Here is a 25,639-nt window from a genome sequence, read left to right as displayed (position 1 = left end):
ATATATCCTAAAACACTCGAAAACTAAGTTAATTTTGAGACTTAGTTTCTATCCCGATTAAATGGGATCAGATAACCATAGATTGGTTATTTCAAATCAAAACGACAACACTACCTTAGAGTCGTTTAATTAACGACTCGGTAGAGCTCGGACACGTAGTTTAGCTACGTCGTTTTAATTAGAAACTTATAAGTGATTCCTTGTTAGGGATGCTATAGTTGCACGCTAGCGAGTCACATTCTTGGAACGACATCAGGAAAACACATTTAGCTAGCTTTGCACAAGGACATCAAGGTGAGTTCATAACCCCCACCTTTTATGGTTTTACATTTTTATAAATGTTTTCGGGGGTGGAAAGACATGCAAGTTTCACAAAAATAAACAACATTTCAATGAATGAAAAACTCGAATATCTAAACCATGTTGCGAATGGATTTCAATGAACTCAAATGGTTTATGAAAGATTTATACTAAACATATCGGTTTTACAAAACACACGCGTATTTTCGAAACGTGCATGAGTTTCACGACTAGTGACAGGAAGGTCCTAGTTACAACGGGATTGGTTTGTCCTACATATAAGTAAGAGGACTGGTTGGTCCTGCTTACAGACTTAGGGACTGGGTTGTCCTACATACAAATAAGGGGACCGGTTGGTCCTGCTTACAGACACAAACGCGCTAGGCCCTTTCTCACTTGTGCGAGGCACAAGGACTCTCGTGGGCTAGGCTCACACTTGCTCGTGCGAGGCACGAAGAACTCAAGGAGTGGATTGTCCACTACTTAACTAAGGGCCGTAGGGTCGCTTAAAACTGTACAGTGAAGCCCTCGCTACTCATTTGGAACTATAACCGCCTACTAGTCTACCGCCTTGAGTAAGCGGTTTGGCGAGGCACTTGCTAGCACGGGGTGGGTTATAAGCTCATGCGGGCATGTTGTCTTTGTCATACGCGGACATTGATGGTTATACAAATTTTTACGAACACAAGGTTTTCAAATGACATGCCAAAGAAAATGGTTTTATTACATTCTCTCAACTTATAAACCGGTGAACAATAAACAAACTATGAACTCGCTCAAATTTATGTTGATTTTCGCATGTTCTTTCTCAGGTTGCATTTTTCAAACCTACAGAACGGTTGGAATGGGAAAACCCATGGGGATTAGAGTGCTTAGTGGGCATTCGCTTTCTAGAAGTTTAGCTTTAACTGCTTCCCTGTGCAATGAGGATACCAGTCCAGTTACGCCGGCTCTGATATTTCGGGGTGTGACAAACATGAAGCTGGTGAGGAACGGGTAGAGGAACATTGACAAGACGTGACGGATTTTAGATGATTTGCTTTTACTTTAGGTGTAGAAAATGGTTCGTTTATAATTCTATTGCTATGATCGACGATGAACACCCATATTTTATGAAAACTAAATCATTTTTTTATGGTTTTATAATTTAAACAAATGATTCGGAGTTTCCGCTGCGAAAGAACATCTTGAAAATACAATATTTTAGTAAAAAAATGTGGGGTGTTACATTAATAAACCATATTTCATTTCATTTCATACTAAAAGTAAATACATTGTCTCTAAAGAGAAAGTACAGCAACTTGCAATTATACATGGCTAACATAAAGGGAATACATAAAGTAAAGTTTGGGTGCATTTCTAGTCCACCCTAAGTAGATTTTCCGAGTATCATCATAAATTTCCTGCAACATGTATTAAAGTATATGTCAACACAAAAAGGTCAGTGAACATACCAATTTGATTTATATAGCATACGTATAAAGTCTCGAATCCAACATGGCAATTTGTATACTAAGTTATATATCATACTAGCATGCAAAAATTGTATGTTAAACCAAAGTGTCCACTAGCATAATCTTATCATCGTAATGAATAAGACCGTAAAGAATGATTACTTAACAATGACCCCAAAATGGGCGGTGTGCTACTTTAGGTAGGCTCACGAAGTTAATGACAATAGGTTGCATGAATGTATTCTAGCATGTATAGACCTCAAGTATAACAAGTAGCATGTCTTAGTGGATTGAGTGTTTGCATAAGATTGATTGTGTGTGTGTTGTGAAGTTAAATATATTATACATGTTACACCCAAAAGTGGTTTAAAACGAAAGAGGGTCAAGTATACTCACGATTTGCAAATGCTTTCCACAAAGCGAATCTTGATTGATTTGAAGGATGGAACACCGAGGTTATCCTAAAAGGATAAACAAAGGTGTGTGAGTTTATGGATTCGATGATGCAATGGATTTGGGAATTTTAACAATATGAAATTACACAAGAATATATCTTGATAGAACACTTATTTGGACACCGAGTTTTACACTCATTGGAAGTCCAAAGTAAGAAATTTCTATACTTAGATAGGATTGCACCTTAACACATGATAGTTAAGCATGGATTGGTTGTTATCATGGTTCGGTTTCGGATTCATTATTACATATATTTTATTATGTATATAGTTATAGCCTAAGTCTAAGCCATAAATTGTCAAATATGGTCATGCATGGGTTGGATGAATCCATTAACCATTTTGTTCACCAATGCACAAATCATCACATGGATGATTCGGATGGTCACGGAACATAAGTACAAGAAGGTAAATACAAGTATCTAAATCATCTAATTCACCCAAACAACCAAGTGTGACTAGATGAGTGCATTCCAAACATGGATAGTGTTTGGAGACTTGGTGTAGTCTTTTCATTTTGTTACTTGGAAGTTTTGTGGCAACTTGAAGATGTTCAAGAAATGAAGTAGGACGAACAATATTTTGAAAAGTTTAACAAAAACAGAATTTTAAATCCAACTTTGGGCCTCAAAATGATGATGTTCCAACTTAGTTTACCGTGGTAAAATTGTGGAAACACTCCTAGAGGTTATCCAAGTAAGAAGAAAGAATAAAACAAGAAGAAAAAAATGGGAAAAAGTGTTCAAAACTCACTGTTTTGAACCTTGATACAATCTGCCAACACTTGGAGATTTGAGAGAATTTGAGAGTGATTAGAGAGTGTGAAAAATATTTAGGAAGTGTGGAGGAAGGGTATTATGGGTATTGGGGTTTGGGGTTTTAATGAGGTTAGTTGGGTGTTAGGTGGTTGAAAAGTGGAAAAGCGAACTTAATTCGCGAGCTGTCCAACATTCTACCCGTCAGACATGCTTACGTAAGGGTTTTGTCTTACGGTCCGTAAGACCTTAAAAAATTTGATTTTTCAAAAGTGTCAATTTTAGTCCCTGCAGTTGGGTTGTGTGTCATTTTATGCTATAATTACATCGTTAGGTATGTTTTAGGCATCTTAAGGTGTATACAAGCATGAGTAATGTATGAATATGTTTAAATATATTTCCAAGAAAATATATTCTCGGTGAATGGCTCGGATTTTAAATATAAACATGCAATTGATGATTGATTGTATAACAAATAAGTATGAATTTAACATGATAACTATAAAATATGAATTTCATTATGATCGAAGTCTCAGGTTACAAGTGTGGAAAAGAAATACGAATTGCAAGGTTTTTGAAACTAGAAAGTATGAAAATACTAGTTGTTACAGTGGAAATGACAGAAAGAGAGATTTTTAATAATCTTAACTCATAACTTTCCTTCTAAAATGGACGAATTAGGATAGAATGTAATCAAATACACACATAAATTTTTGACATTTACTGATTTTTACCCTTATTATGATAAACAACAAAATAACAAATAAAAATTCTTGAAGGGTATTTTTTTGAATCATAATTTTTTTCTTTTTCCTTTCAAATTCTCTAACACGAAATTACATGTCATCCCATCCATTTCTTTTCTCTATTTAATTCCATTTCATTTCTTTGATTTCATTTCTTTAATTTGGTACCCAATAATTCCACAAACACCCCATTAGGTTGTGAAGTTTTAGCACGATACGAGCCTAACACGAAGTTTGCAGGTTTGGGTTTAGTTTAAACAGGTCCGGGTCAAGTTCATTGAACTCATGAACCTATTTAGCTAAACTTTCGTGTCAACCGTTAACACTTTAACCCATTCATATTATATATATATATATATATATATATATATATATATATGGGGCTGCTAAAATGAAAACCACTCCCAGTTGTAAGAACCGTGAGAACCAAAATCAACCAATCACATTGTGCCAACATAAAGGGCACATTGGTCATTTACCCCATATGTCAAGTCACCACTCTCTCTCTCCATTTAATGTTTGTCACCTTTTCAATTTGTTAGATATTTTTAAAAGCTTTCTTTGTACAACTCTCTCTTTAAAAGGCAGACCCTTTACCCCTCACATATCTCTCTCATCTCTCATATCTCTCTTGAAACTCTTCTCCGGCGACGAGTCCGGCCACATCGAGTCCGGCCACAATGAGTCCGGCAAACCATTATCCGGCGATGACTCCGGCCACAACAAGGTGTGGTGCTTGGTTTATGCCGCACCCCCTCCCCTTGTACCCCTCCTTCTCCAGCCACATCGAATCCTGTTGGTGCATATTTGTGACAACAGCTTAGATTTGGTCTTTGGATATCTTGTAATTAGTTAAACGATAAACGGTTAGCGGGTTTAGCTTTGTAATAGTGAGATTATAGAGTTTGGGCTAAACTAAACCCATTTGGGTCAAGGGGAAACGAATTGGGCTTGCCCATGTTGCAAACCCTAGCCCAAATAGTAAACCTTGTGTTATATAAACAAGGTTAGGCTTTAGGGTTTAGGTTAATCAGTGAATCAGCCAAAACAGTGTTAGAGAGAGAAATTTCGTGAGGGACTAGGTCTTGGACGAAATTAGGGTTGTTAGGGATCTTGATTGATTGTAATCAGTTTGATAGATAATCAATAAAGATCCGGTTTGAAAGTGATTTACTGTTTTCTGTTTCTACACGTTTTCTGCTAATTCTGATCAAGAGGATTCCGCACTCTTGATTGGAAAGACGATTCTGTGAAGATCCATACACATCAAGGGGACCTACAATTGGTATCAGAGCATTAGGCTCTTGAAGGCTCGGTTCAGAATTGTTTGCTGCAGAAACAGGGAATGATTTCGATTTTTTGTTAAACCTGAAAATTAGGGTTTATAAATTTTCGAAATTTTTGTGTTGGTTGATAAAATTTTCGAAATTTTTGGCTATTTTGATCTTTTGGTTTGGTTGTTTGCTGTTTTGCAGGTGTTGGAGAAAGTTTTGGTTGATTGTGTTGAAGAATTTTGGTTGAAAGACTTGAAGATTCGAAGACTGTTCTTCGTGTTCTTCGTGGTTTTTAATCTGTTCTTCACAATTTTTTGAAATTATTGTACTGATTAGGTTTTCTGATTTTGCAGATTTGTGTTAGCAGAATCCAAAAAATCATCAAAATTTCAAAAAGATCAACTTTCCATAATTACCTAGCGAATTTGAGTAATTTCGCAGCAGGACCAGCGAAATTACACTGACCAGCAGATTTACCAGCAAATTTAACAGTCTGATCAGCGAAATTGTTGTTTGCCCCGGCGAAGTTAAATCCAAAGGCGACTTTGGTGACCGTGTAATTTTCCACAGCGAAATTACCACGGTTTTCGGCGAATTTACTGGACGTCGTAATAGCGAAATTGACCAGCGAATTTGGCGAATTTGGGCAAAGTTGACCAGCGATTGTGACCTGCGAACCTGTGAACTTGATCAGCGAATTTGAACTAGTTGCAAACCAGCGAACTTGACTTGTCAGCGAACCTATCCTGCGAACTTAAACCAGCGAAATTAGGAGAGAAATTAAGGGGTGGAATTTCGGTTGGCAAGCGTCGGAAAATTTTCAGTGTTTTGCAAATAGAAATTGATCCGTAGCTCGTTTGACAGAACCGTTTGCACCGTTGAATTCGTGTGATTTTTAGGACAAAAAAAAGACTCTGGAAAATCCCGAATTCGGTTTTTGACATTATATATCATTGGATTCGTCTTTTCGAGACGATTCTAACGGTGTAATTTGGTAACCACTGTTTTCGGACAAACTTTGTACGGTTTTCTCAGTCTGTTACGTTTAAAATGTCGAACATGTCTACTTTGAACGAGCTGTTGAAGATGGAACATGAGGTTGGTACTACAAACAAACCACCTAAGATGATGAAGGTGGAAAACTATTTGACATGGAAGGATCGTTTTCAGTCCTTCATTAAATCTCAGGATGCACGCATGTGGATATGTATTGAAGATGGGTACATAAACCCAGTACATGATTTTGAGGGCAGATGACGTAGAACAGACTACGTGAACATGAATGAGGCTGATAAGAAAGTGTATGAAGCTGAAAAGAGAGCTTTAGCTGCAATAAAGTCATCCTTACCTGATAGCATCAAGCATACCTTCACAAAATACACAAATTCAAAGGATATGTGGGATGCATTACAAAAGCGATATCAGGGAAATGAATGCGCCACTCAGGCATTCATGGCAGAGATAGTGGCAGTTGATGAGGCTGAAACTAGTGTGAGTGATGCTGAATCTCAAGTGGAGAATGCTGAAGCAAAAGTGGATGCTGAAGTAGAGAAAGAGAGTGAAGCTGAACAGGTTGTTGCTGATCAAACCACAGAAGTTCATAAGAAAGAGGTACAATCTAATTCTGTGTGTTTGAGGTGTTGTGAACTACAGGGTGAGGTATTGTCAGCTCAAAATCAAAGTCTGGTGAGCGAGATGTCTAGCATAAAAGAGTCAAATTTTTTTGCTAAAAGAAATGAATCTCTATACTTGAAGAAGATAAAAGGTTATGAAAGTGAAATCGAAGCTTTAACATGCAAATTAAACGAAAAACTTCAAGTAATAGACTTAGCTCACGAAATGATGGCTGAGAAAACAAAAGAGATTTCTGAAAAATGCAAAGAGTTGTCAGATGCACAACTCAAAATTATTGAACTTGAACAGAAATTAAGTCAATTCAGAGATTCGTCTTTTGTTATGAAACACATGATGGGTGGCTTAAAGAAGAGTAATGACAAGACTAGTGTGGGATATAATGAAGTCCCACCTCCTCTTAGTCATGACTATTCTTTCCTCCCTGATGAAGATGAGCTAGCAGCCTGTATGTCAACTGCACCAAGTAGTTTCGGATCGACATCAAGTCAAGGTGAAGGGTCTGAGAGTGGTGATGCTAAGAAGAACAATAACAGGGAACATTTGAAAAAGCAAAATTCACCTCCAAAGGGCAAAAATCAAACTTTTGTTAAAAAGATTAATTTTGTTCAAGGTAGTGATATGAAAAATGAAACCGCTGTTATTGAAAAAGAATCGAATGTAGAGTTTGCTAAAAATAAAAACAAAGAAAAATCTGAAATTAAGCAAACTGAACAAAATTCTTCCAAGGGATCATCACCTTCTGATAAAGGATCTACCTCAAAGACTCCTGCTAAGAAGTCTTTGAAAAGGAGATCGTGCTTCAGGTGTCACATAAAGGGACATGTAGCTAGCTGCTGTCCTAACAAAAATAGTGAAGCACAAATGAGTGACAAATAGAGAGGGAAATTACCAGAGAAGAGTGGTGATAGTGAGGAGAAAGGTTCAAATTCTCCAAAGAAGTCTGCTCCCAAGCAACCAGAGCATGTTGCTGTTGGTGTAGATAAGGCTGAAAAAGGAACTCCACAAGTTCCACGTTTTCAAAGAAATCAACCTAGATTTCAGCCTAGATCTCCACCAGGCAGATATCAGAGACCTAGAAGCAGTTCACCTAGAATGAACAATTTTAATGGAAATACAAGTAATTTCAGGAGTCAAGGTCAATATCGAAATCGATACCAAAATAATGGTGGTCGAAATTTTTATAACAATGGCTTTAGAAATTACAACAATAATGCTTCTTGGAATCAAAATTCAAGGTTTCAAAATCAAAATTTCCAAAGGTCTAATAGTCCAAATGGATATAGGAACCCTCAGGACCAAAGACCTAGTGGAAATCAAAATCAAATTCCAACAGGTCTGAGATCCAAGACTCCAGTTAGGAGTAATGGATATTGGATGGATGTTCCGGTAGTTGGTGAATTTGGACGACCCAAGACCATTAAGGCTTGGGTCCCCCAATCTAACTAATTTTTAAGTTAGTGTGTGCAGGAGCTGCTAAGGGGGATTATCAACTTATGTTGATAGTGGCTGCTTCAGGCACATGAAGGGGGGTGTGAGATTGATGATTGATATATATTAAATGATTTAATTTGTAGTTCAAAGTGCTGAGTCGACACAGAGGATAACCTGGCAGATCTTTATACTAAAGCATTTGACAGGGCTCGCTTTGAACATTTAGTCGAACTCAACGGGATGAGGAATCCTGAATAACTGGTTTTTCATAAGAATTTTTTTGTAAATAGTTTACTGCTTTTTCTAAAAATTAAAAAAAATACAAAAAAATTGAAAAATCAAAAACATAAAAAAAAAATAAAAAAAAACAAAAATGAGTTATCACTGTGTGAAAAAGGAGAAATGATAGTACATCAGCAAGTTAGACTGTCACACTGAACTTGAATTGCTTAAGTGTGATAGCAGCTTCATCATATGATGTACCAGTAGGCAAAAAGCATGAAATAATCAACTTACCAATGTGATATAAACTTAAATGAACTGAATATGAGTGGGGAACACATCAGTGGTGTATGGTTTAATGACCTTAATTCTTGCGTTGATAGATTGCCAAAATCTGAAGTTTTGGGTCTTTATACTGTTGTTTCAACTAGGGATATCTTGGCTGTCTGTCTGTTAGAACTAAAATTGTACATGACCCCAGGAAAGATAGTCACTTGGAATTAGCTCATTTCTATTTGAATGTCTGTATATTTCCCGATACACACAATTTTGATCTGATTCTGAAATCTTCTCTGAAAAAAGTCGTGTACCTCCTCTGCTGCATCCAGATATATGCTGACCTGGAGGTGCTAGGCAACGACAGCTTCTGCTGCATCCAGATACATGCTGACCTAGCTGTACGTTGTCGCGCTATAGATCTAATACACCCGAAAGAGGCCCTCAAGTGCCTAAAAGAAACCCAAGAAACCTATATCAAACTGAGAAAATCTCATTTGATCTGTATATTATACCATCTCTACTAAAGATCTATTATGTTCTCTTCTCAACCTATTCCCAGTTAAGATTTCAGAACTCAGGATTGGACTTGTGAAATATGTGGTAGGGAAGATACTTGCATGATAGAGTGTGCTGTTTATATTTCCAGGATTTGGGTGTTCATAGTTAAGAAATTAAAACATGATAAAACAGATTATATGCAGAACTAGACACAGTCAGGATATCTTAAAGGATGCCATCAGTATACTCACCTACTACGATGAATCTTTGTGCATACCTTGATCGTGGGGGTATATCCTGAAGTGGGAGACGCTCGTATTTCAGAAAATAAAATTACTTTAACGTATCATATGGTAATGGTACTTGAAATATTCATGCATTTTGTTTAAGTGGACAAACATACTGGTAATCGTCTTGAACTGCTTTTCATTAAAAATTAAATAAAGCATTATCTAATTGTGTGAAACAGTTTGATTGTGCTGATATGATCTTCTTACCAGTGATTCTCACAAAAATAGAGTGTTTATTGTTTTTGTTATTTACTTGCTTTCAGAAAATATAAAAAATCCAAAAATAGTGTCTTTTTCTGTTAAAATTCTTAACGTACGAAAAACTGTTATTCTTGGAGGAATTGTCACTGATAGGGGGAGACGATGTTAGAAAGTGAGTTCAAAATTTTTAAATCATGCAGGTGCTTGTGTGTTGAACAAAAAGTTTTGCGTGTTGATGATAAGTTGAAAGTGCTTAATCTGTGATACAGTTTAACTATCTCTTGAAAAATAATAATTTATTTAACTTTATTGAAAAATTCTTATGGTTTCTCGAGATGTTTGTTTTATAGTATACAGATTGAAGCGGTTTGTTGCTGAGAAGTTGCTGTGAAGTGTGAAGATGAGAGTTTGATTGGATGCATGGTAGAACCTCCTTTCTATATTGCAGACAAGATTGAAGAGTGTGAAGATTGCTGTGCAAATGCTAAACTGGAGTTTACTCAAGTGCTAACGTGTTGAAGATTTGGTGATTAGATGCATCAGCTTAGGGGGAGTCTGTTGCTGACAGAAGCTATTGAAGCTGAAGCTATCCAAAGACCAAATACAGTGCAAGACTACTTGAAGATTGCAAGAAGACCGAAGACAAAGTTTTGACTGAAGACAAAGTTTTTATGAAGCTATTGTCAAGGGGGAGTTTGTTGGTGCATATTTGTGACAACAACTTAGATTTGGTCTTTGGATATCTTGTAATTAGTTAAACGATAAACGGTTAGCGGGTTTAGCTTTGTAATAGTGAGATTATAGAGTTTGGGCTAAACTAAACCCATTTGGGTCAAGGGGAAACGAATTGGGCTTGCCCATGTTGCAAACCCTAGCCCAAATAGTAAACCTTGTGTTATATAAACAAGGTTAGGCTTTAGGGTTTAGGTTAATCAGTGAATCAGCCAAAACAGTGTTAGAGAGAGCAATTTCGTGAGGGACTAGGTCTTGGACGAAATTAGGGTTGTTAGGGATCTTGATTGATTGTAATCAGTTTGATAGATAATCAATAAAGATCCGGATTGAAAGTGATTTACTGTTTTCTGTTTCTACACGTTTTGTGCTAATTCTGATCAAGAGGATTCCGCACTCTTGATTGGAAAGACGATTCTGTGAAGATCCATACACATCAAGGGGACCTACAAATCCGGTTAAAACTCTCTCTTTTTTGTTTCACCACCATCTCACCACTACCACTACCACCACCCGGCTAGCCCCTAGCTATCAGCCGTGAAAAGGTCCTTTAAACTGTTGCCGATTTGTTGTTTTTTCTAGATCTAGGGTTTGGTTACGGCATGCGATTGGTGATTTTGTTCGGTGGCTAGGCGATGGTGGGAGGTGTTTGGTCGGTGGTGGGAGGTGGTTGGTAGGTGGTGGAAGACGGTGGTGGGATGTGGTTGGTCGGAAGACAGGGGGTGATGGGTGATGGTGGGGGCGAAGGTAGTCGGTGAGTCTTTGGTTTTGTTGGCCGGAACAACCACCGCCGGCATCGACTCCGGTGAGTCTTTTGGTTTTGTTGGCTTGGGGGTTTCGAGTGAAAGGAGATGGTTTTGCAGGTTTTCCAGTCGTGGAGAAATGGGTTTTGCCAGCGATTGTGGTGGTTGGTTTTGATGGGAACAGAGACGGTGGTGGTGGTGAGGAGTATCGGAGACGGTGGTGGCAGTGGTGGGGGTTTCACGGCGACGGTGGTGGTGTTTGGTTAGATATTTTGGTATGCTTTATTAACGTTTTTTTGCTGGTGATTTTTTATTGTTTGAATGTTATAATCTGTGAACTTTTTGAATGTTTTTGATTTGATATGTGGGTTTGATCTGATATGTGGGTTGAATGATGTTCATGTTCCTTGTGGGTTTGAATCTGGGTTTTTGAATCGACTGTGAATGTTTGAATCTGGGTTTGAATGTTGAATCTGGGTTTTTAATTTTGTTGAATCTGGGTTTGAATCTGGGTTTAAATCGGCTGTGATGATGAAAAAAAAACTGACGATTGCGCGGCAAGGATGGCGGAGGGTAGGGTTTTGAACCTGCAACCCCACTTTGCAGCCTCTGATTATCGGAAAATCTGAGCCAAAACTTCGTTCTTTTTTTTCTAGAATCCACTCGTTCTTTTGATTTTTGTTTGTTTGGGTTTATTTTTATTTTTATTTTTATTTTTAGGCGTCGATGCTGATAACAATATATCTGAGACGCTTCACCGAGTTTGCGATTTCTGGGTGCGTTCATTTTTGCGTAAAAAAGTTTTTGTAAAAAAAATTAAACCGTAAACTTTTTGACGTAAACCGTAAACTTTTTAACGTAAAACGTATAAAGTTTAGGTAAAATGTAAAAACGTAAATTTTTTTTTACCAAAACGTAAAAAACGTTAACGTAAAAAACCTGAATTTAAAAATGTTAACCTAAAAAACGTTAACATAAAAAACCGGCGCGTAAAACGTAAAAACGTAAAAAACGTTAACGTAAAAAAACTGGCGCATAAAACGTAAAAAACTGTTAACGTAAAAAACCGGCGCGTAAAACGTAAATAACGTTAACGTAAAAAATGGCGCGTAAAACGTAAAAAACGTTAACGTAAAAACCGACGCGTAAAACGTAAAAAACCTGGGCGTAAAACGTAAAAAACCGACGCGTAAAACGTAAAATAACGTTAACGTAAATGACCGGCACGTAAAACATAAAAAACGTTAACGTAAAAAAACCGGGACGTAAAACGTAAAAACGGCGCGTTGAAAAAACGGGGCGTAAAAAAACGGCTCTTCAAAACGTTTTTTTTAAAACTAATCTTAAAAAAAATATTATAAAAATCTGATTTCAAAAAAGTTTTTAAACCAAAAAATCAGTTTTTAATAAAAAAATTATTAAGACAAAAAAAGTAATTAATGAATGGGACAAAAAAGACATTTAAAAATAATATATATAAAAAGACAAAAAAAGCAATTTTACCTAAATACTCTTTAACAATAAAATATTAAAAACATAATAACACAAAAAGCTTTTAATATTAATTAATATTAACTACTTTTAATCTCATCCATCTATCTAGTTGATCTAAGGGCCAAAAAGTGGTTCCCATGGTTCTTACAACTAGATGTGATTTTCATTTTAGCGATCCCCTATATATATATATAATTATATATATATATATATATATAAATATATATACACACACAAATATATAAATGTGTTTTATGTTATGACTTCTATTGGTTGGGTATTTTATGGTATAATTATGACTTAAAAAGAAATTGACATAATTATTATATACATATTTTTATTTTTTGTTGTAAAAACTAAATCTAAAATAGTAATATGCGGAAAATGTTTAAAAATAAAAAAGTTTCGGGTTAAACGGGTTGTGTTCAGGTTCATATGTCTAATACGTTTTTCGGGTTCAGATCGTGTTTGAATTCATGTAAAATTTTTGGGTTGGAGTTAAGTTAGAGCAACCAACCAACCCGAAATCACGACCGTTTAGCACCTATACACACCATCCCTCCACTTCTACTACTACTGCAATGTCCGTCGAATTAAAACAACTACGACACATGTCCACACATGTCCTTTTTCTCTCTACTTCTAATTTCTATATAAGAAACCCTAATCTTATTTCCCACTTGAAGGTTTGTTCATGGAAAAATGGTGACTTCTTTGCATGCAATTTTAGTGTCAAATTTTCAAAAGCTGGTGGTTATTGCTGTTGTTGACTGGCTCGTTTGGGTGCTGTGTGGCTCGATTTCTGACCAGAGCAATAGACCATGTAAATTGGAATGCCATGATGCGGGTAAAGTCTTTTTTATTTCTTTCTGACAATAAATAATTATTAAAACTAGAGGGGTGTGATATTGTAAATAAGTTAAATTTACAGGTGTCAATTGTAATAAACTTATGAGTGCTCTCGTTCTTTTTCTTACAACTTGCAAATTTACAGCTTGCAACCTGCAACTTGACAAAACGTGTGGTGGATTTTTAATATTTAATTTACTTTTTTATATTTACAATCTTTTAATTAAATAAATTTATTATTACAATTGTATATTTTCATCATAAAATTACAGAAAAACACAGATAAAAATAATTACGTACTACACTAATTATTTTGCACATATATAAAATATAGATAAGAGATGAATTTTGTACAAAGTGTAGGAGAGAATCATGACTGCATATTTGTTTTGCTCAATTTAAGAAGTGAAGAGTACGACCTTTCAATTAGTTTCCTTCTTGATTTTTAAACGACTATAACTTTTTCATACGTTAATATTTAAAAACAAATTACATCGTATTAACGAGTATTTCATTATCTTTAATTCGAGCAACCTATTGCTATAGTGTTCTTAAAAATAATTTACAGGACTTTAAATAACCATTACGTGATTACATGATTTTGAATATCCAGTACCCATTATGTGATTTTGAATACTCAGTAACATTACGTGATCTTGAATAACGTGATTACACATTCAACATAAATCATTACGCATTAAATGTAAATTCATTACGTGATTACACATTCAATATGATTTGTTATAATTAATGTTAATACAATTATGCGTATTACGTGATTATACGTTCAATGATAAGAACTTTATTGTTTATGCTTTATTACGTGGTTAAATCTCTAATATACGACATTATGTTGTTATTATAGGTTGGTTTGGCTAATGTTTTGTATATAATTTATCCGTAATACGTGATCATATTTGAAATATTAGATATTCCATATGAAATATATGTATTATGTGTTTTGTTTTTACGTAATCACTAAGTAGGGTTTCACATAAATACTATAATGAAATCACGTAATCACGAAATGAGTATTTAAAATCACGTGGTCACGTAATAATACATAGGCAACTATTGTTACGTAATTACGTAATAACTTACTAGGGTTTCACATAAAATACTATAATGAAATCAAGTAATCACGTAATGGGTATTCAAAATCACGTAGTCACTTACTGGATATTTAAAATCACATAATGGGTGTTCAAAATCCTGCAATTTTTTTTAAGGAAAAAAATAACAATATGTTGCTCGAATTAAAGAGGATGAAATGCTCGTTAATACAGTGTAATTTTTATAAAAAAAAATATTAACGTATGAAAAAATTATGACCTGTTGAAAATTAAAAGGAAATGATTTTATATAAGTTAACAATATTGGATTTTTCTATTTTACCCTTTTTTACACTTATTTCCCTTGTTTTTAATCATGTGAATTCTATATTTAGGACTCCTGAAAGTAGAATAACCTTTCTCATATAATATAACAATTAAAATGATTTTAAATCTGTAACAAAAATTTTATTATTATACTACATGGAGTAGGATCAAATACAAACCACATTTCGCATACAAACTGTAAGAACCATTTAAAAAGTGTCATGTGGCATCAAACCAATTATAGAGAAATGATAAAATAATATCTTAAATAATATCAATTATATTGAATTCCCTATAAATATGCTAACAATTAATTAATTCTTTATGTGAATCTTTCTTTTGTTTTCAATGTGCTAATTAAGAAAAGTGCTGATACCATTCAAATATGTGCTAAAATCAATTATTTTGAATAATTTTCATGTGCTAATATAATTTAAAAGTGCTACTTTTATGTATGTATTGTTTTGGTATGTGCTAATTTAACTTTTTTTAAGTGCTAGGATATGTTTGTACGGTTTGTAGGATAAATATGGTTTGTACCGGAACCAACCCCTATACTACATATTAAACTATCAATACTTTATGACAAGGTAATAATAATAATACATAAAAAGGGAAACCAAGAACATCTTGATTTGGTTGTCAAACTGATCAATCAAGTCAACGATAAAACGAAAGATTCGAACGAACAAAACCCTAATTATCCAACATCAACGACCTCTGGATCGATTCGATTTCAAATCATCTCATTCGGCTGATCACATTGCCTGTTTCTGAAGGTCTGTGCTGCGTAATTTGAGGTATACGTCGATTTTTAGGGTTCATTTGTCGCTAAATCGTTTATTTTGTTCAGTTTGAGCTTGGAATTGTTTGAATATGCGAGAATGTAGGTGACAGAGACTTGATTACTGTTCGATTGGTTGTAGGGATTGAATATATGTACAGCTGTAGGATATATGTACTGAATAGATGTTAATTTGACCTAATTTTCTTGTGTAGAATGTGTTGTGATTTTGAGTGGATTTTATCTGAATCTGGAGTTATAGTCTTATAGTTTTGATAGTAATTTTAATGATTGCTTCATTGTTGTCTAAGGTTTGTTCTTTTTGACCTAAATTAGTTGGTTAACTAGTTGTGTTTGTTTATTTTTCTTCCTAATATGAGTTCATTGCAAGTGTTGTTAGATTCGAAGATCGACTTAAAATCGGGCTGGCAGGGGAATGTGTTTGTCTAACATGCAGTTTATTTAGTTGTTGAGTAAGATAATTTAAATTGAACCTGTGGATTTAGGTTCTAGGGTTTGGCAGCATTGTCATCTCTTTAAATGTCCTTTTTACATTTTTTTGTTGTCAATTGTCATGGATCACGAAAGCATGAATTTATCATCATGAGTTGTAGATTTACATTCTATGCTTGTTTTAAAAAAAAATGTATTTTCTTGATGAACTGTAGGCATATACGGCTTCTCATTTGTTTTGTTGTCAATATCTTCTACTTTTGAAAGAGTGAAAAAGATAAGATGCTACTTACCAAAAATATAGATCAAGGCATACACATTGTGGCTGTCAGATCTTTTCTTAGCATTTTAAGTAACATATGATCCGTGACAGTAGCCATTGCATACATTGGATTCTCCAGTGAAGAGTATATAACATTCTTGACAGCCCCTGTAAAGCTCTAGATTCTATAAGTATGATCATACCAGTTGCTATGTCTTTTAGAATATACTGTCCAAATAGGCCGTCACTTTGTATCTAACTGACCTCCATAGTCATGTTTAGTCATTTTAATGCTTTCATTACAAGTATTCATATTTAATGAACTTTTTAAATTATGGTGTTTAGCAGGGTATGGCTATGGATAACTCCAAGAGGCCTTTGACAATGAAAAGTATGATGTACAATGGAAAGCACTCGTTACTCCCCCCTAAAAGTCCATTTCCTAGCATTGCTCCATCATATGCTGATTATGTCTCAAATCCTGCAATTGGGCCAAAAGGCCCACCAAAGAATAGAGAAGGGAGTCCCCATCATCAACGTACCTCCTCTGAGAGCTTTCTGATAGAAGAACAGCCTTCTTGGCTGGATGATCTTCTTAATGAACCGGAAACACCTGTAAAAAGAGGGCACCGGCGTTCATCAAGTGACTCTTTTACATACATGGAAGCTGCTAACGCTGCTTACAATGAGTATCAAGCACAAACCGAAAACCGGTTGAGAAATTTGACTTCTGTTCCCTCATGGGGATCTCAAGACTTTGACTTATATAAAGACTTTCGAAATCCATCTTTTTATGGAGACACAACTGCAATGATTAAAAATAAGAACCGGGCATGGGATTCACCACAAAATGCATCAAAACATAACTTTGTACTTCAGACTTCTAAATCCTTGGGTTCTTCACGAGAGGTTGATGGGAATACCTCCAATGCAACTGAGAAGAAAGAAGCAGTTGAATCTGCACGGCAAGATGCAGATACTTCTGAAAGAAAGGATCCTTCCAGCAACAAGGGTTCCACATCAGAAACAGACACAAAACGTGCCAAACAGTAAGCAAATTGCCTAGCTGATTATATTTATAGTTGTTTATATGAGACAAATGACCCTATCTAGTAGCGTCTATGCTTAATTTTATATTGCATTTTCATCACACAAATAATACACCCAAAGAGATGCTCAATACTGACTTAGTTTTAAGTAGGGAACTGCAAGAACCACATTAACACCTCTACCCTTTTTAACAGTGAAACATAAGTCGGTTATGTAACCACATAGCTGCCTCTCTTTCTGTCTCTCACTAACAAATGCTTATGCGGTTCTCTACTTAAAATTTGGTTATGTAACCACCAGAACTGTTCTGCTGCCCATTACCCTACCTGCTCATGTTGCCTACTCTTATAATTAGGTTAATTTTGTGCTGCTTTCTGTATTGGATTTATTCCAGCTCTTTCTTGAACTAATATCGACAAGTTAGAAGAGTGAAAATGATAAGCTATGTGCAAAAGTCCGGTATTTCAAACACCTACTAAATGATTTGGAAAGACCCATTTGACCTTTTATAGTCTAATCACTAATGTACATTGTAAAGTGGATACAAAGTTGATTTTTAGCATCTGGATTTACTGGACTGATAAATTGATTAAAGTTAGCAGTACATTCGTTAATCTAATAATGACCTAATACAGGCAATTTGCTCAACGTTCCCGGGTGCGAAAGCTTCAGTACATTGCTGAGCTGGAGAAGAATGTACATGCTTTACAGGTAGATTGAAACAAGAAAAATATAACTTTTTATATGGATGTCTCGTATCTATTCGAACCAGGCCATATTATATCTGCTATGTTTGCAGGCAGAAGGTTCTGAGGTTGCTGCTGAGGTGGAATTTCTAAATCAGCAAAGTCTTATTCTGGGCATGGAGAATAAAGCGCTGAAACAACGGTTAGATAATTTGGCTCAAGAGCAACTTATCAAGTACAGTAAGTTTCTACACACATTGTTTGTCCTTTGCAACTTGTATTGATAATTTGGGTCTACTGAACCCGACGCGTAGGGCTGCAAACGAACCGAACGAAGACCTTGTTCGTGTTCGTTTGTTAAGAAATATATGTGTTCACAAATCGTTCATGAACACTTATCAAATGAGATTTTATGTTCGTGTTCGTGTTCGTTTGTCAAGGAAATGAACTTGTTCGTGTTCGTTTTTTTTTTGTTGGTTAATTTTAGGCAACGAACGAAAACGAACGTTGATGAACACAAACTAATGTTCATGAACACAAATGAAAACAAACGAACACGAACAAGCATTCATAACAAGAATAGACACTTATTAAATATTATTTGTCGGAATTTTGAAGTATTTAAATATAATAAAATAAATAAAAACACTAATGAACTATGGAACACAAACGAACACGTTATCGAACGTTCACAAACATAAACAAACGAACGCGACCTCTTCATGTTCGTTCATTTAATTAAACGAACGGAATTTCTTGTTCATGTTCGTTTGTTTAATAAACGAACAAACACAAACGAACTTCTCGCCAAACAGTTCACAACCTGTTCACCGAACGTTTGGTTCATTTGCAGCTCTACCAACGCGTGCAAAATTATAAATTTCCACCCGAATCCTAACCGATTGTTTTGACAGTGGAGCATGAAGTTCTGGAGAGGGAGATAGGGAGACTGCGAGCATTATATCAGCAACAGCTACAGCCACCACCACCTCCTAACCACCGGCGAACCACCAGCAAGGACAAACTCGATGCTCAGTTCGCAAACCTTTCTTTGAAAAAAGATTCTGGTTCTACAAGTGATGTTTCCGGTACACTCCAAATATAAATACAAGCATCCCGTCTCTTTTATTCCCGACATGCTATGATCCCAACTGCAAAACAACAATTTGTTGCATGTTTCTCTAGTTTATTTACCTTTTGGGCCTGTGTCTGTATCTGACCGGGATGTTTCTATCTTGCTAAGCTTAGTATCTTGCTCGCTCTGCACCTGGTAGTCTGGGAATCTGTTACCCAGTTGGAGACTCACCGGAGGTGGTAACCATATAACGTGATACGACATTTTATGTTCTCGCGTATTGCGCGATATTGTTTGAAAATTTCTTTAATTAACGCTCTCCATGTGATATTTTTTCGGATGATGTTCCTTAATTGAACTTGTTTTTGTAACTGCTTTAGTTAGAAGTGTGAGACAAAATCTCTTACCAGATTTGATTATTTTTACTTTTCTTTTCCCTCTACCCTCTTAATACTTATTTGTCTTCCATTATTCCTTCCTTTCTACTCCAAGAAAAAAAAAAAAACAAAAATTTTGAAGAGAAAGCACTAAAAGGTGAACGCCTAATGTACACCTTGTGCCTTGCCGAATCTGAAGCAATGTTTGCCTCGTGCCTGTACGCTTTTTAAAACATAGTTCACGAGGCTCCACCTTTCATGTAAATATTAAGGTGTGAGTTTCTAACACGACATGAATTTAATACGAAAATTCATTTGTTTGAATTCAATTTGAAGGGGCTTGATCGATCAGTTTCGGGTCAGGTCGAACTGGCAGGTTAACCCCTTTATTTTTTTTGTAGTTATGTGTCATAGCTTAAATCAATGACTGTTTTATCCCAAAACTTAAAAAGATAAGAGAAATGAATCATGTTTACAGTCGAGAGATTATTTTATAAACGTGTACTTTTAGATTGTAATTAAAATAAAATGTTTTTTCGGTTTAAAGGGCTGTGTTCGTGTGAGCTGTGGATACACGTGCCAACTCGAGGTCAAGTTTCAATTGGATTCAAGTTAAACTTAAATATCCTTGTTTAAATGTCAAATGGATTCAAGTTCCAAGTTGACCTACATTGTATGTTATAACCCAGATTTGACCCATTTGCTAGTCAATATCTTCTTGAAACAGCAACAGACAACCATTTTCTTTTGGAAAGGGGGTGCATTTTGTATTAACCAATTTGATTACACTCATAAGAGGAACAATTAAAGATCCCGCCGCAATCTGGGGAACGATTTCCTCTGTTCCCATCGTATCCATGGTCGCGTATGAAAAATTGTACATGTATGAGCCAAAAAATCACAAAAAAAAAATTAATATGCTCTGAAGACCTCATACAGCTACTAGGGTCCTATCTTCTTAAAGTCAACGGGATGCTTTCATGATCTATACCATCTTCCTCGTCGTCCATGTGCTTTGGAGGTCGCGCCGACAGAGGTACCGGACCTGTAGTTGACTTCATATTAAGATTTGACTTTGGTAACAGAAATATAAAAGTAGAGTGCCAAGATTGATGGCTTGAGTAACACGTCAAACTGGGTTCATTAACGGGTCAAGTCGGGCTGATCCCAACATTATTTTTTGTTACAAAACGGGTTTTTGATTATGTGCAAGGCGGTGCAACATTTATCTTTTGTGGGTCGAGCTACGATTAACAAATTTAAATATTGTATCATGAAGTACGGCAGCGTACCGTCAACCATGTCTTTGGTTTTGTGAAGAAGGAAGGTTCCGGAAAGAATTGTCACAAACCCACACAGTTCTGTGATAATCTGGGAAGGATTCTGCCTGTCCCAATCCTGTTTACAAAGTTAAAATAAATACCACAGGAACATAAATTCGACATAACCTTGTTCTAACAAGATATTTATGTCCGGAAACTGAAGTTACCTTGAACATGATGACACTTGCCAAGATTGTAAGAGATGTGAACATAACATAGTATATGGGGGAGACAACGGCTGTATTGAACGTGTCAAGCGCCTGCACTCAATACGTATAACCAAAGCAGGAGTATTAAAAAAACACGGTAACAAAGTTAATATTGTTGTTGGTTTGCCTAATTTACATTAAAACAACTTTCCAAAATATTACACAGTGTAACCAATCTGGCTAAATAAGAAATAACTAAAAAGTTACAAATTCTAACAGAAGGAACGGGGGGGAGTCATGTACCTTATTTAAATAATTCATTTGGGTGATGACACAAAGCAAAACTATTAAGGTAAAAGCCCATGTCTGGGGATATACTAGCTGATTCATTCCTGATAAAGTTAGCTTCAAAGCAATCCCAATGGCTTTTACACTCATCACCTAAAACAAAAAAAATTTAAACTGAACATTGTAACGGAGATGATGAAACACGTGTTAGAGGTGGAAATTTGGATCCATTGACAGGTCAAATATGGTTTTTTTTTTTAATCTCAAACGGGTCAAATAAAAAACTAGCTAAATCTCAAATGGGTCAACCGGGTGGAAACCCGCTGTAGTACATATCTTTATGCATACAAACTCTTAAATCACCTTATTTAAAAACTTAGATTATTATTGTAATATATATATTTTTTTTTTGTAATAAAAAATCAAGAAAGTGATCCGTTTAACTAAGCCACCCACATGGCCACATTGCCACCTCTAATGTCACGTTAGATGAGCAGCTTGCAAGAAAAATACACACAACTAATAATGCATACCGACAATGAACCAACTAACGAACAAACTCCGATGTAGCACATTATGTGTGTCTGACCATACGAGGGTATATAGTGAAATACAATTATAAAAACAGCTATCAACACTGATGCTGCATATAAAACAAAAGCTGCAGAAAAGATAATTGAAACGAGAAAATGTCAAAAGAATCTAAAAATCAAATCATAACTAAAAGAGGCAAGATTGGTACCTGGCTCGGTAGCAAGATCCCATACTTCTGTAACAGATTCAATAGGACGTTCCTGAGGAGCATGAAGAACGATTGTGGTGGACCCCACAACACATAGAACACAACCAAGAATTCCAAAAATGTGTAGCTTCTCTCGTAATATAATATGTGCAAGTACAGCACTGCAACACGGCTAGATGTTTAATAATCACATAAAAAATGGATTCGTATAAAGTTTAGGATTTTTGTCATGCCTGATAATAATGCTGAGTGCCCCGAGTGGAGTTACCAGTATAGCTGGTGCAAATGCATAAGCTGCAAAATTTGCAATTTCGCCAACGATCACTGTTGACAAAATCACATAGTTAAAAAAATATGAATACTTCTTTGAAGGCAAAAAAGATTTATTATCAGTAACATACCTCTACTACCGACAATAATTTTGTACCATTGTTCAAATATTAAGTTTAAGTTTAAACAGATCTTATTCAATCTATTTTTCACGGAAGTCATTAAACGTAAAAAACAAATATGCTCACTTGTTATCATGCCTACCCACCATAGAGGCTCGTATAAGTATGAATATCCTCCAACTCCTGAGAAAAGGGTAAAAGGTCATTAGAGAGACTAAATTAATATAGTTATCAAAAGCATATACTAAAACATAAAGCATTCTGAACCATAGTTGTCGATAGCGAATAGCGACAAATCACCTATAGGCTACGTAGCGAATAGCGACGGCTATTTTATAAATAGTGATTACACTAGAGAAAGATTTTTGAAAATTTTTATATGTATATTACATCAAAATACCCTTGTATATATGCTATTTTACATCTCCACGTGAATACTCCACCCCATCTGTGTCTCAAGATTCTATCAAATACTTCAACAAAGTGGTTGCTTATACCATCTTCATTTTTAGTGATCGTTGATCTTAGGATTCTTACAGAAATTAAATAGATAACTCCCAAATATCTTGACTGAAGGATACAGCTAGGAAGACCAAGTATGAAGTTATAGCATGATTTTTTTTTTAACTAAAAGACGTATTTTGATTCAAATCACTGAAATCAGCCACCCATCTTTGGGCGGGACGAACTTGATTCAAGTTCGTTATACACCGACACAAAATATTTAAGCGTCTCATTGTCAAGACGACTGGTTATCGCTATCGCTGTCCATCGGAAACGTCGAATCCGTAGGAAAATCCATTTGAGAAAGATGTAGAATGTGTGATATGTGTTTGTGTTTTGGTGTGGGTGAAATGGTTAAAAATTAAGAAGTATATATAAAAGGTTTAAAGGTTTTCTTTTTTTTTTTTATTAAAAGTTACCGTTAAAAAATGGTCCAAAAAGCCAAACGGTCAAATTTCGCACAAATACAGCGCGTGAAGTTTTCCACGCGTTTTAAATTCAACGCGTTATATTACTAGGTGGCGGCGGTGTGCATTTTGCCATCACGAGTGATGGTGGTCCATCACGGATCCACCCCCAGTCCCCTAATTCAATCATACTTTCAAATGCAAAGTGAGCTCAATTTTAGGCACAAAAAAATGCTAGCAATGAACACCCCTATTAGCAAACCGAACGAATGAACACCCCTAATACCAAAGTAGGAAAAACCAAATGCCATCAACAATGGAAACATTAAATAGGGTTCATAAAATTATATAACATTCTATAAATACCACCACAAATCAAAACAAAAGATCCCAAACAATTGCCCCCAGATCTCTGGTTAAGAATTTATTCCACAAAACCATCAAATCTGACTGCAAAACTTTCCCATTTGAACTCAACATAAGTCCATTACAAGTACTAGATACTTAACCAACCTAAATGCAGATCAAAGAGTAAAACTACACTGAAATGCATGAATGAAAAGCAAAAAGATGAGAATCACCTGCTCTAACACCAGAAGCACCTGCTTTCTTGAGACCCTTTTTCTTAACAATGAAGCTAGCTCCAATAAACAAGCTAGAAGATAATGCTAACACCAGCCCCTTTATATTATCTGATGACATTCCTCTGTAAGCATCTTTCCAGCTGTGTGAGGCCATTCAACATCAAAATCAAAATCAACAATACCCTTTTCAAGTTATGATTTCACAACCCCATTTCTCTGCAGCAAAAAAAAAAAAAAAAAAAAAAAAAAAAACTGGTGGATTGAAGTGAGTTTTGTGGGGTATTTGCATCAGATCGGGAAAGAATGGAGATTTTAGATTAGATTAGAATGGAATGTAGATATGATTTTATTACAGGAAAAGCAAAAATGTATGTTTTGAGGAGTGAAAGAAATTGGTGGACTTTTCTTCGACTCCACGTCTCATCCATTTATCTATTTTTCATAAGGCAATAGGGGCGTTTGTTACATACCAAACGAAGAGAACACAACTCAAAAGACTAGTTTAGTGGGTGGGAGAGCCCATTTGGTATATAAACCCCACATTAGTTATCCATACAACCAATGTGGGACAAGTCCCATACCTTGCAATGGTATTAGTCGATAACAATCGACCCTCCTTAAGGGCCCACATCCTCGTTGGTCACGGCCATGTTGGTCACGGCTGGCTCTTTCCAGGCCACCACTCCATGGGCCACCACTCCGAGCCTCGTTGGTCACGGCTGGCTCCCCAGGCCGCCACTCCGTGGGCCACCACTCCGAGTTCTGGCTCTGATACCATTGTTATATACCAAACGAGACAACTCAACCCAAAAGACTAGTCTTTTGGGTTGAGTTCTCTCGTTTGGTATGTAACATCGTTATTGCGACAAGTGGCACGCTACGTCATATAAGGATTTTATGGTGCGTTATATTACTAGAACGCGTAGTCATAAAGCTCATATCCCATCATTACTGAATTAATTAATTTTCAATTTTTTATAATTAATTTCTAACTTTATAAAATAAAAAAAAGCCTATTTCATTAAATTAAAAAATATTACACTAAAATAAAAAGAAATTACAATAAAATAAAATAAAAATATTACACAAAAATAAAATAAAAAACTCAAAGGTTATATTTTTTTTCGATTCGCTCCTTTTGTGCCAAGGCCATCTTTTCAACGCTTTTCCGGTTAGGTGGTCGTGCGGTTTCGAGTAGAATTCAAAGTCATGAGCCCGTTGTCTGTCCCGCATAATTTCGGTCACTTCGCGGTTCTCTTCCATACGTTTAGTCCCTAGTTCGTGTATGTTTTGAAGGCGTCGGTTTATCTCCGAAAATGCATTAGTCATTTCGGATCCCATCGACGATGACTTGGGCCTTTTCGATCTTGCACCGCTTCTTCTTCCAGCGGGTCGTGGTAGCTCTTCCGCCGGCTCTTCATCCGGAATATCATCGTTGACGTCGGTTGTCACACCCCGACCACGTAAAACAACAAACCGCGGTGGAAATGGTGGGGAGTCGAGTAACAGAATTATTGTTTCATAACACATGGTATTTAAAGTTTGGTTTTATTAGAGTAAATGATTACATTGTCTTAGTTTAAACGAAAACAGAAGATAAATTAAACTTGTCTTTCTTGATTTTAGTCACTAAGGCCTAAGTCTGCCTTAAGTGTAGCATGATCATCATCAAACATTAGCCCTGAAACACATGTGAAAATAGGTACGTCAGCATAAAAATATATGTGAGATACATAGGTTTTGTTGATGAGGATTCATGACTTGAAAGTTAAAATAAGTGTTTAACGAAAAAGTAGTCATGAACCTTATAAAATGTTTTCTTTTATA

At 35.8% G+C, this 25,639-nt stretch overlaps 2 protein-coding genes across 4 annotated transcripts; one reads left to right on the top strand and one right to left on the bottom strand.

Annotated features, from left to right (window-relative positions):
- Window positions 1–15,330: 15,330 nt before the first annotated feature.
- LOC110865681 (uncharacterized protein At4g06598) lies at window positions 15,331–19,485 on the top strand. Of its 3 annotated transcripts, none has more exons than XM_022115005.2 (5): window positions 15,331–15,537; window positions 16,585–17,285; window positions 17,922–17,997; window positions 18,086–18,212; window positions 18,887–19,485. In XM_022115005.2, exons 2-5 carry the CDS (start codon window positions 16,588–16,590, stop codon window positions 19,075–19,077), a joined length of 1,092 nt encoding a protein of 363 aa, XP_021970697.1. In that variant the 5' UTR covers window positions 15,331–15,537; window positions 16,585–16,587; the 3' UTR covers window positions 19,078–19,485. The 3 variants fall into 3 exon arrangements, with proteins under 3 accessions (XP_021970697.1, XP_021970699.1, XP_021970698.1); XM_022115007.2 differs by having other exon boundaries at window positions 15,334–15,516; XM_022115006.2 differs by having other exon boundaries at window positions 15,335–15,537; window positions 16,582–17,285.
- Window positions 19,486–20,164: 679 nt separating this feature from the next.
- LOC110865683 (probable magnesium transporter NIPA3) lies at window positions 20,165–24,219 on the bottom strand. The gene is made up of 9 exons (XM_022115008.2): window positions 23,810–24,219; window positions 22,444–22,500; window positions 22,159–22,249; window positions 21,926–22,086; window positions 21,717–21,844; window positions 21,199–21,336; window positions 20,914–21,006; window positions 20,717–20,822; window positions 20,165–20,469 (listed from the first exon to the last, which is right to left on the bottom strand). Exons 1-9 carry the CDS (start codon window positions 23,964–23,966, stop codon window positions 20,375–20,377), a joined length of 1,026 nt encoding a protein of 341 aa, XP_021970700.1. The 5' UTR covers window positions 23,967–24,219; the 3' UTR covers window positions 20,165–20,374.
- Window positions 24,220–25,639: the final 1,420 nt, after the last annotated feature.

Source organism: Helianthus annuus, chromosome 6 (assembly GCF_002127325.2).
Source record: "Helianthus annuus cultivar XRQ/B chromosome 6, HanXRQr2.0-SUNRISE, whole genome shotgun sequence".
NCBI lineage: Eukaryota > Viridiplantae > Streptophyta > Magnoliopsida > Asterales > Asteraceae > Helianthus > Helianthus annuus.
The sequence above is the reverse complement of the archived record's forward strand: the minus strand, read 5'-3'. Positions and strand labels throughout refer to the sequence as shown.

What these genes read in the sequence shown, in the direction of transcription:
- LOC110865681 (XM_022115005.2), top strand. Translation starts at nt 16,588, where the DNA reads ATGGCTATGGATAACTCCAAGAGGCCTTTGACAATGAAAAGTATGATG. An exon ending in AGAATGTACATGCTTTACAG is followed by an intron (nt 17,998 to 18,085) that starts GTAGATTGAAAC and finishes CTATGTTTGCAG; the next exon opens with GCAGAAGGTTCTGAGGTTGC. An exon ending in AGAGCAACTTATCAAGTACA is followed by an intron (nt 18,213 to 18,886) that starts GTAAGTTTCTAC and finishes TTGTTTTGACAG; the next exon opens with TGGAGCATGAAGTTCTGGAG.
- LOC110865683 (XM_022115008.2), bottom strand. Translation starts at nt 23,966, where the DNA reads ATGGCCTCACACAGCTGGAAAGATGCTTACAGAGGAATGTCATCAGAT. An exon ending in GTGGGTAGGCATGATAACAA is followed by an intron (nt 22,250 to 22,443) that starts GTGAGCATATTT and finishes TTTTGTCAACAG; the next exon opens with TGATCGTTGGCGAAATTGCA. An exon ending in AACCAAAGACATGGTTGACG is followed by an intron (nt 20,470 to 20,716) that starts GTACGCTGCCGT and finishes AGTCAACTACAG; the next exon opens with GTCCGGTACCTCTGTCGGCG.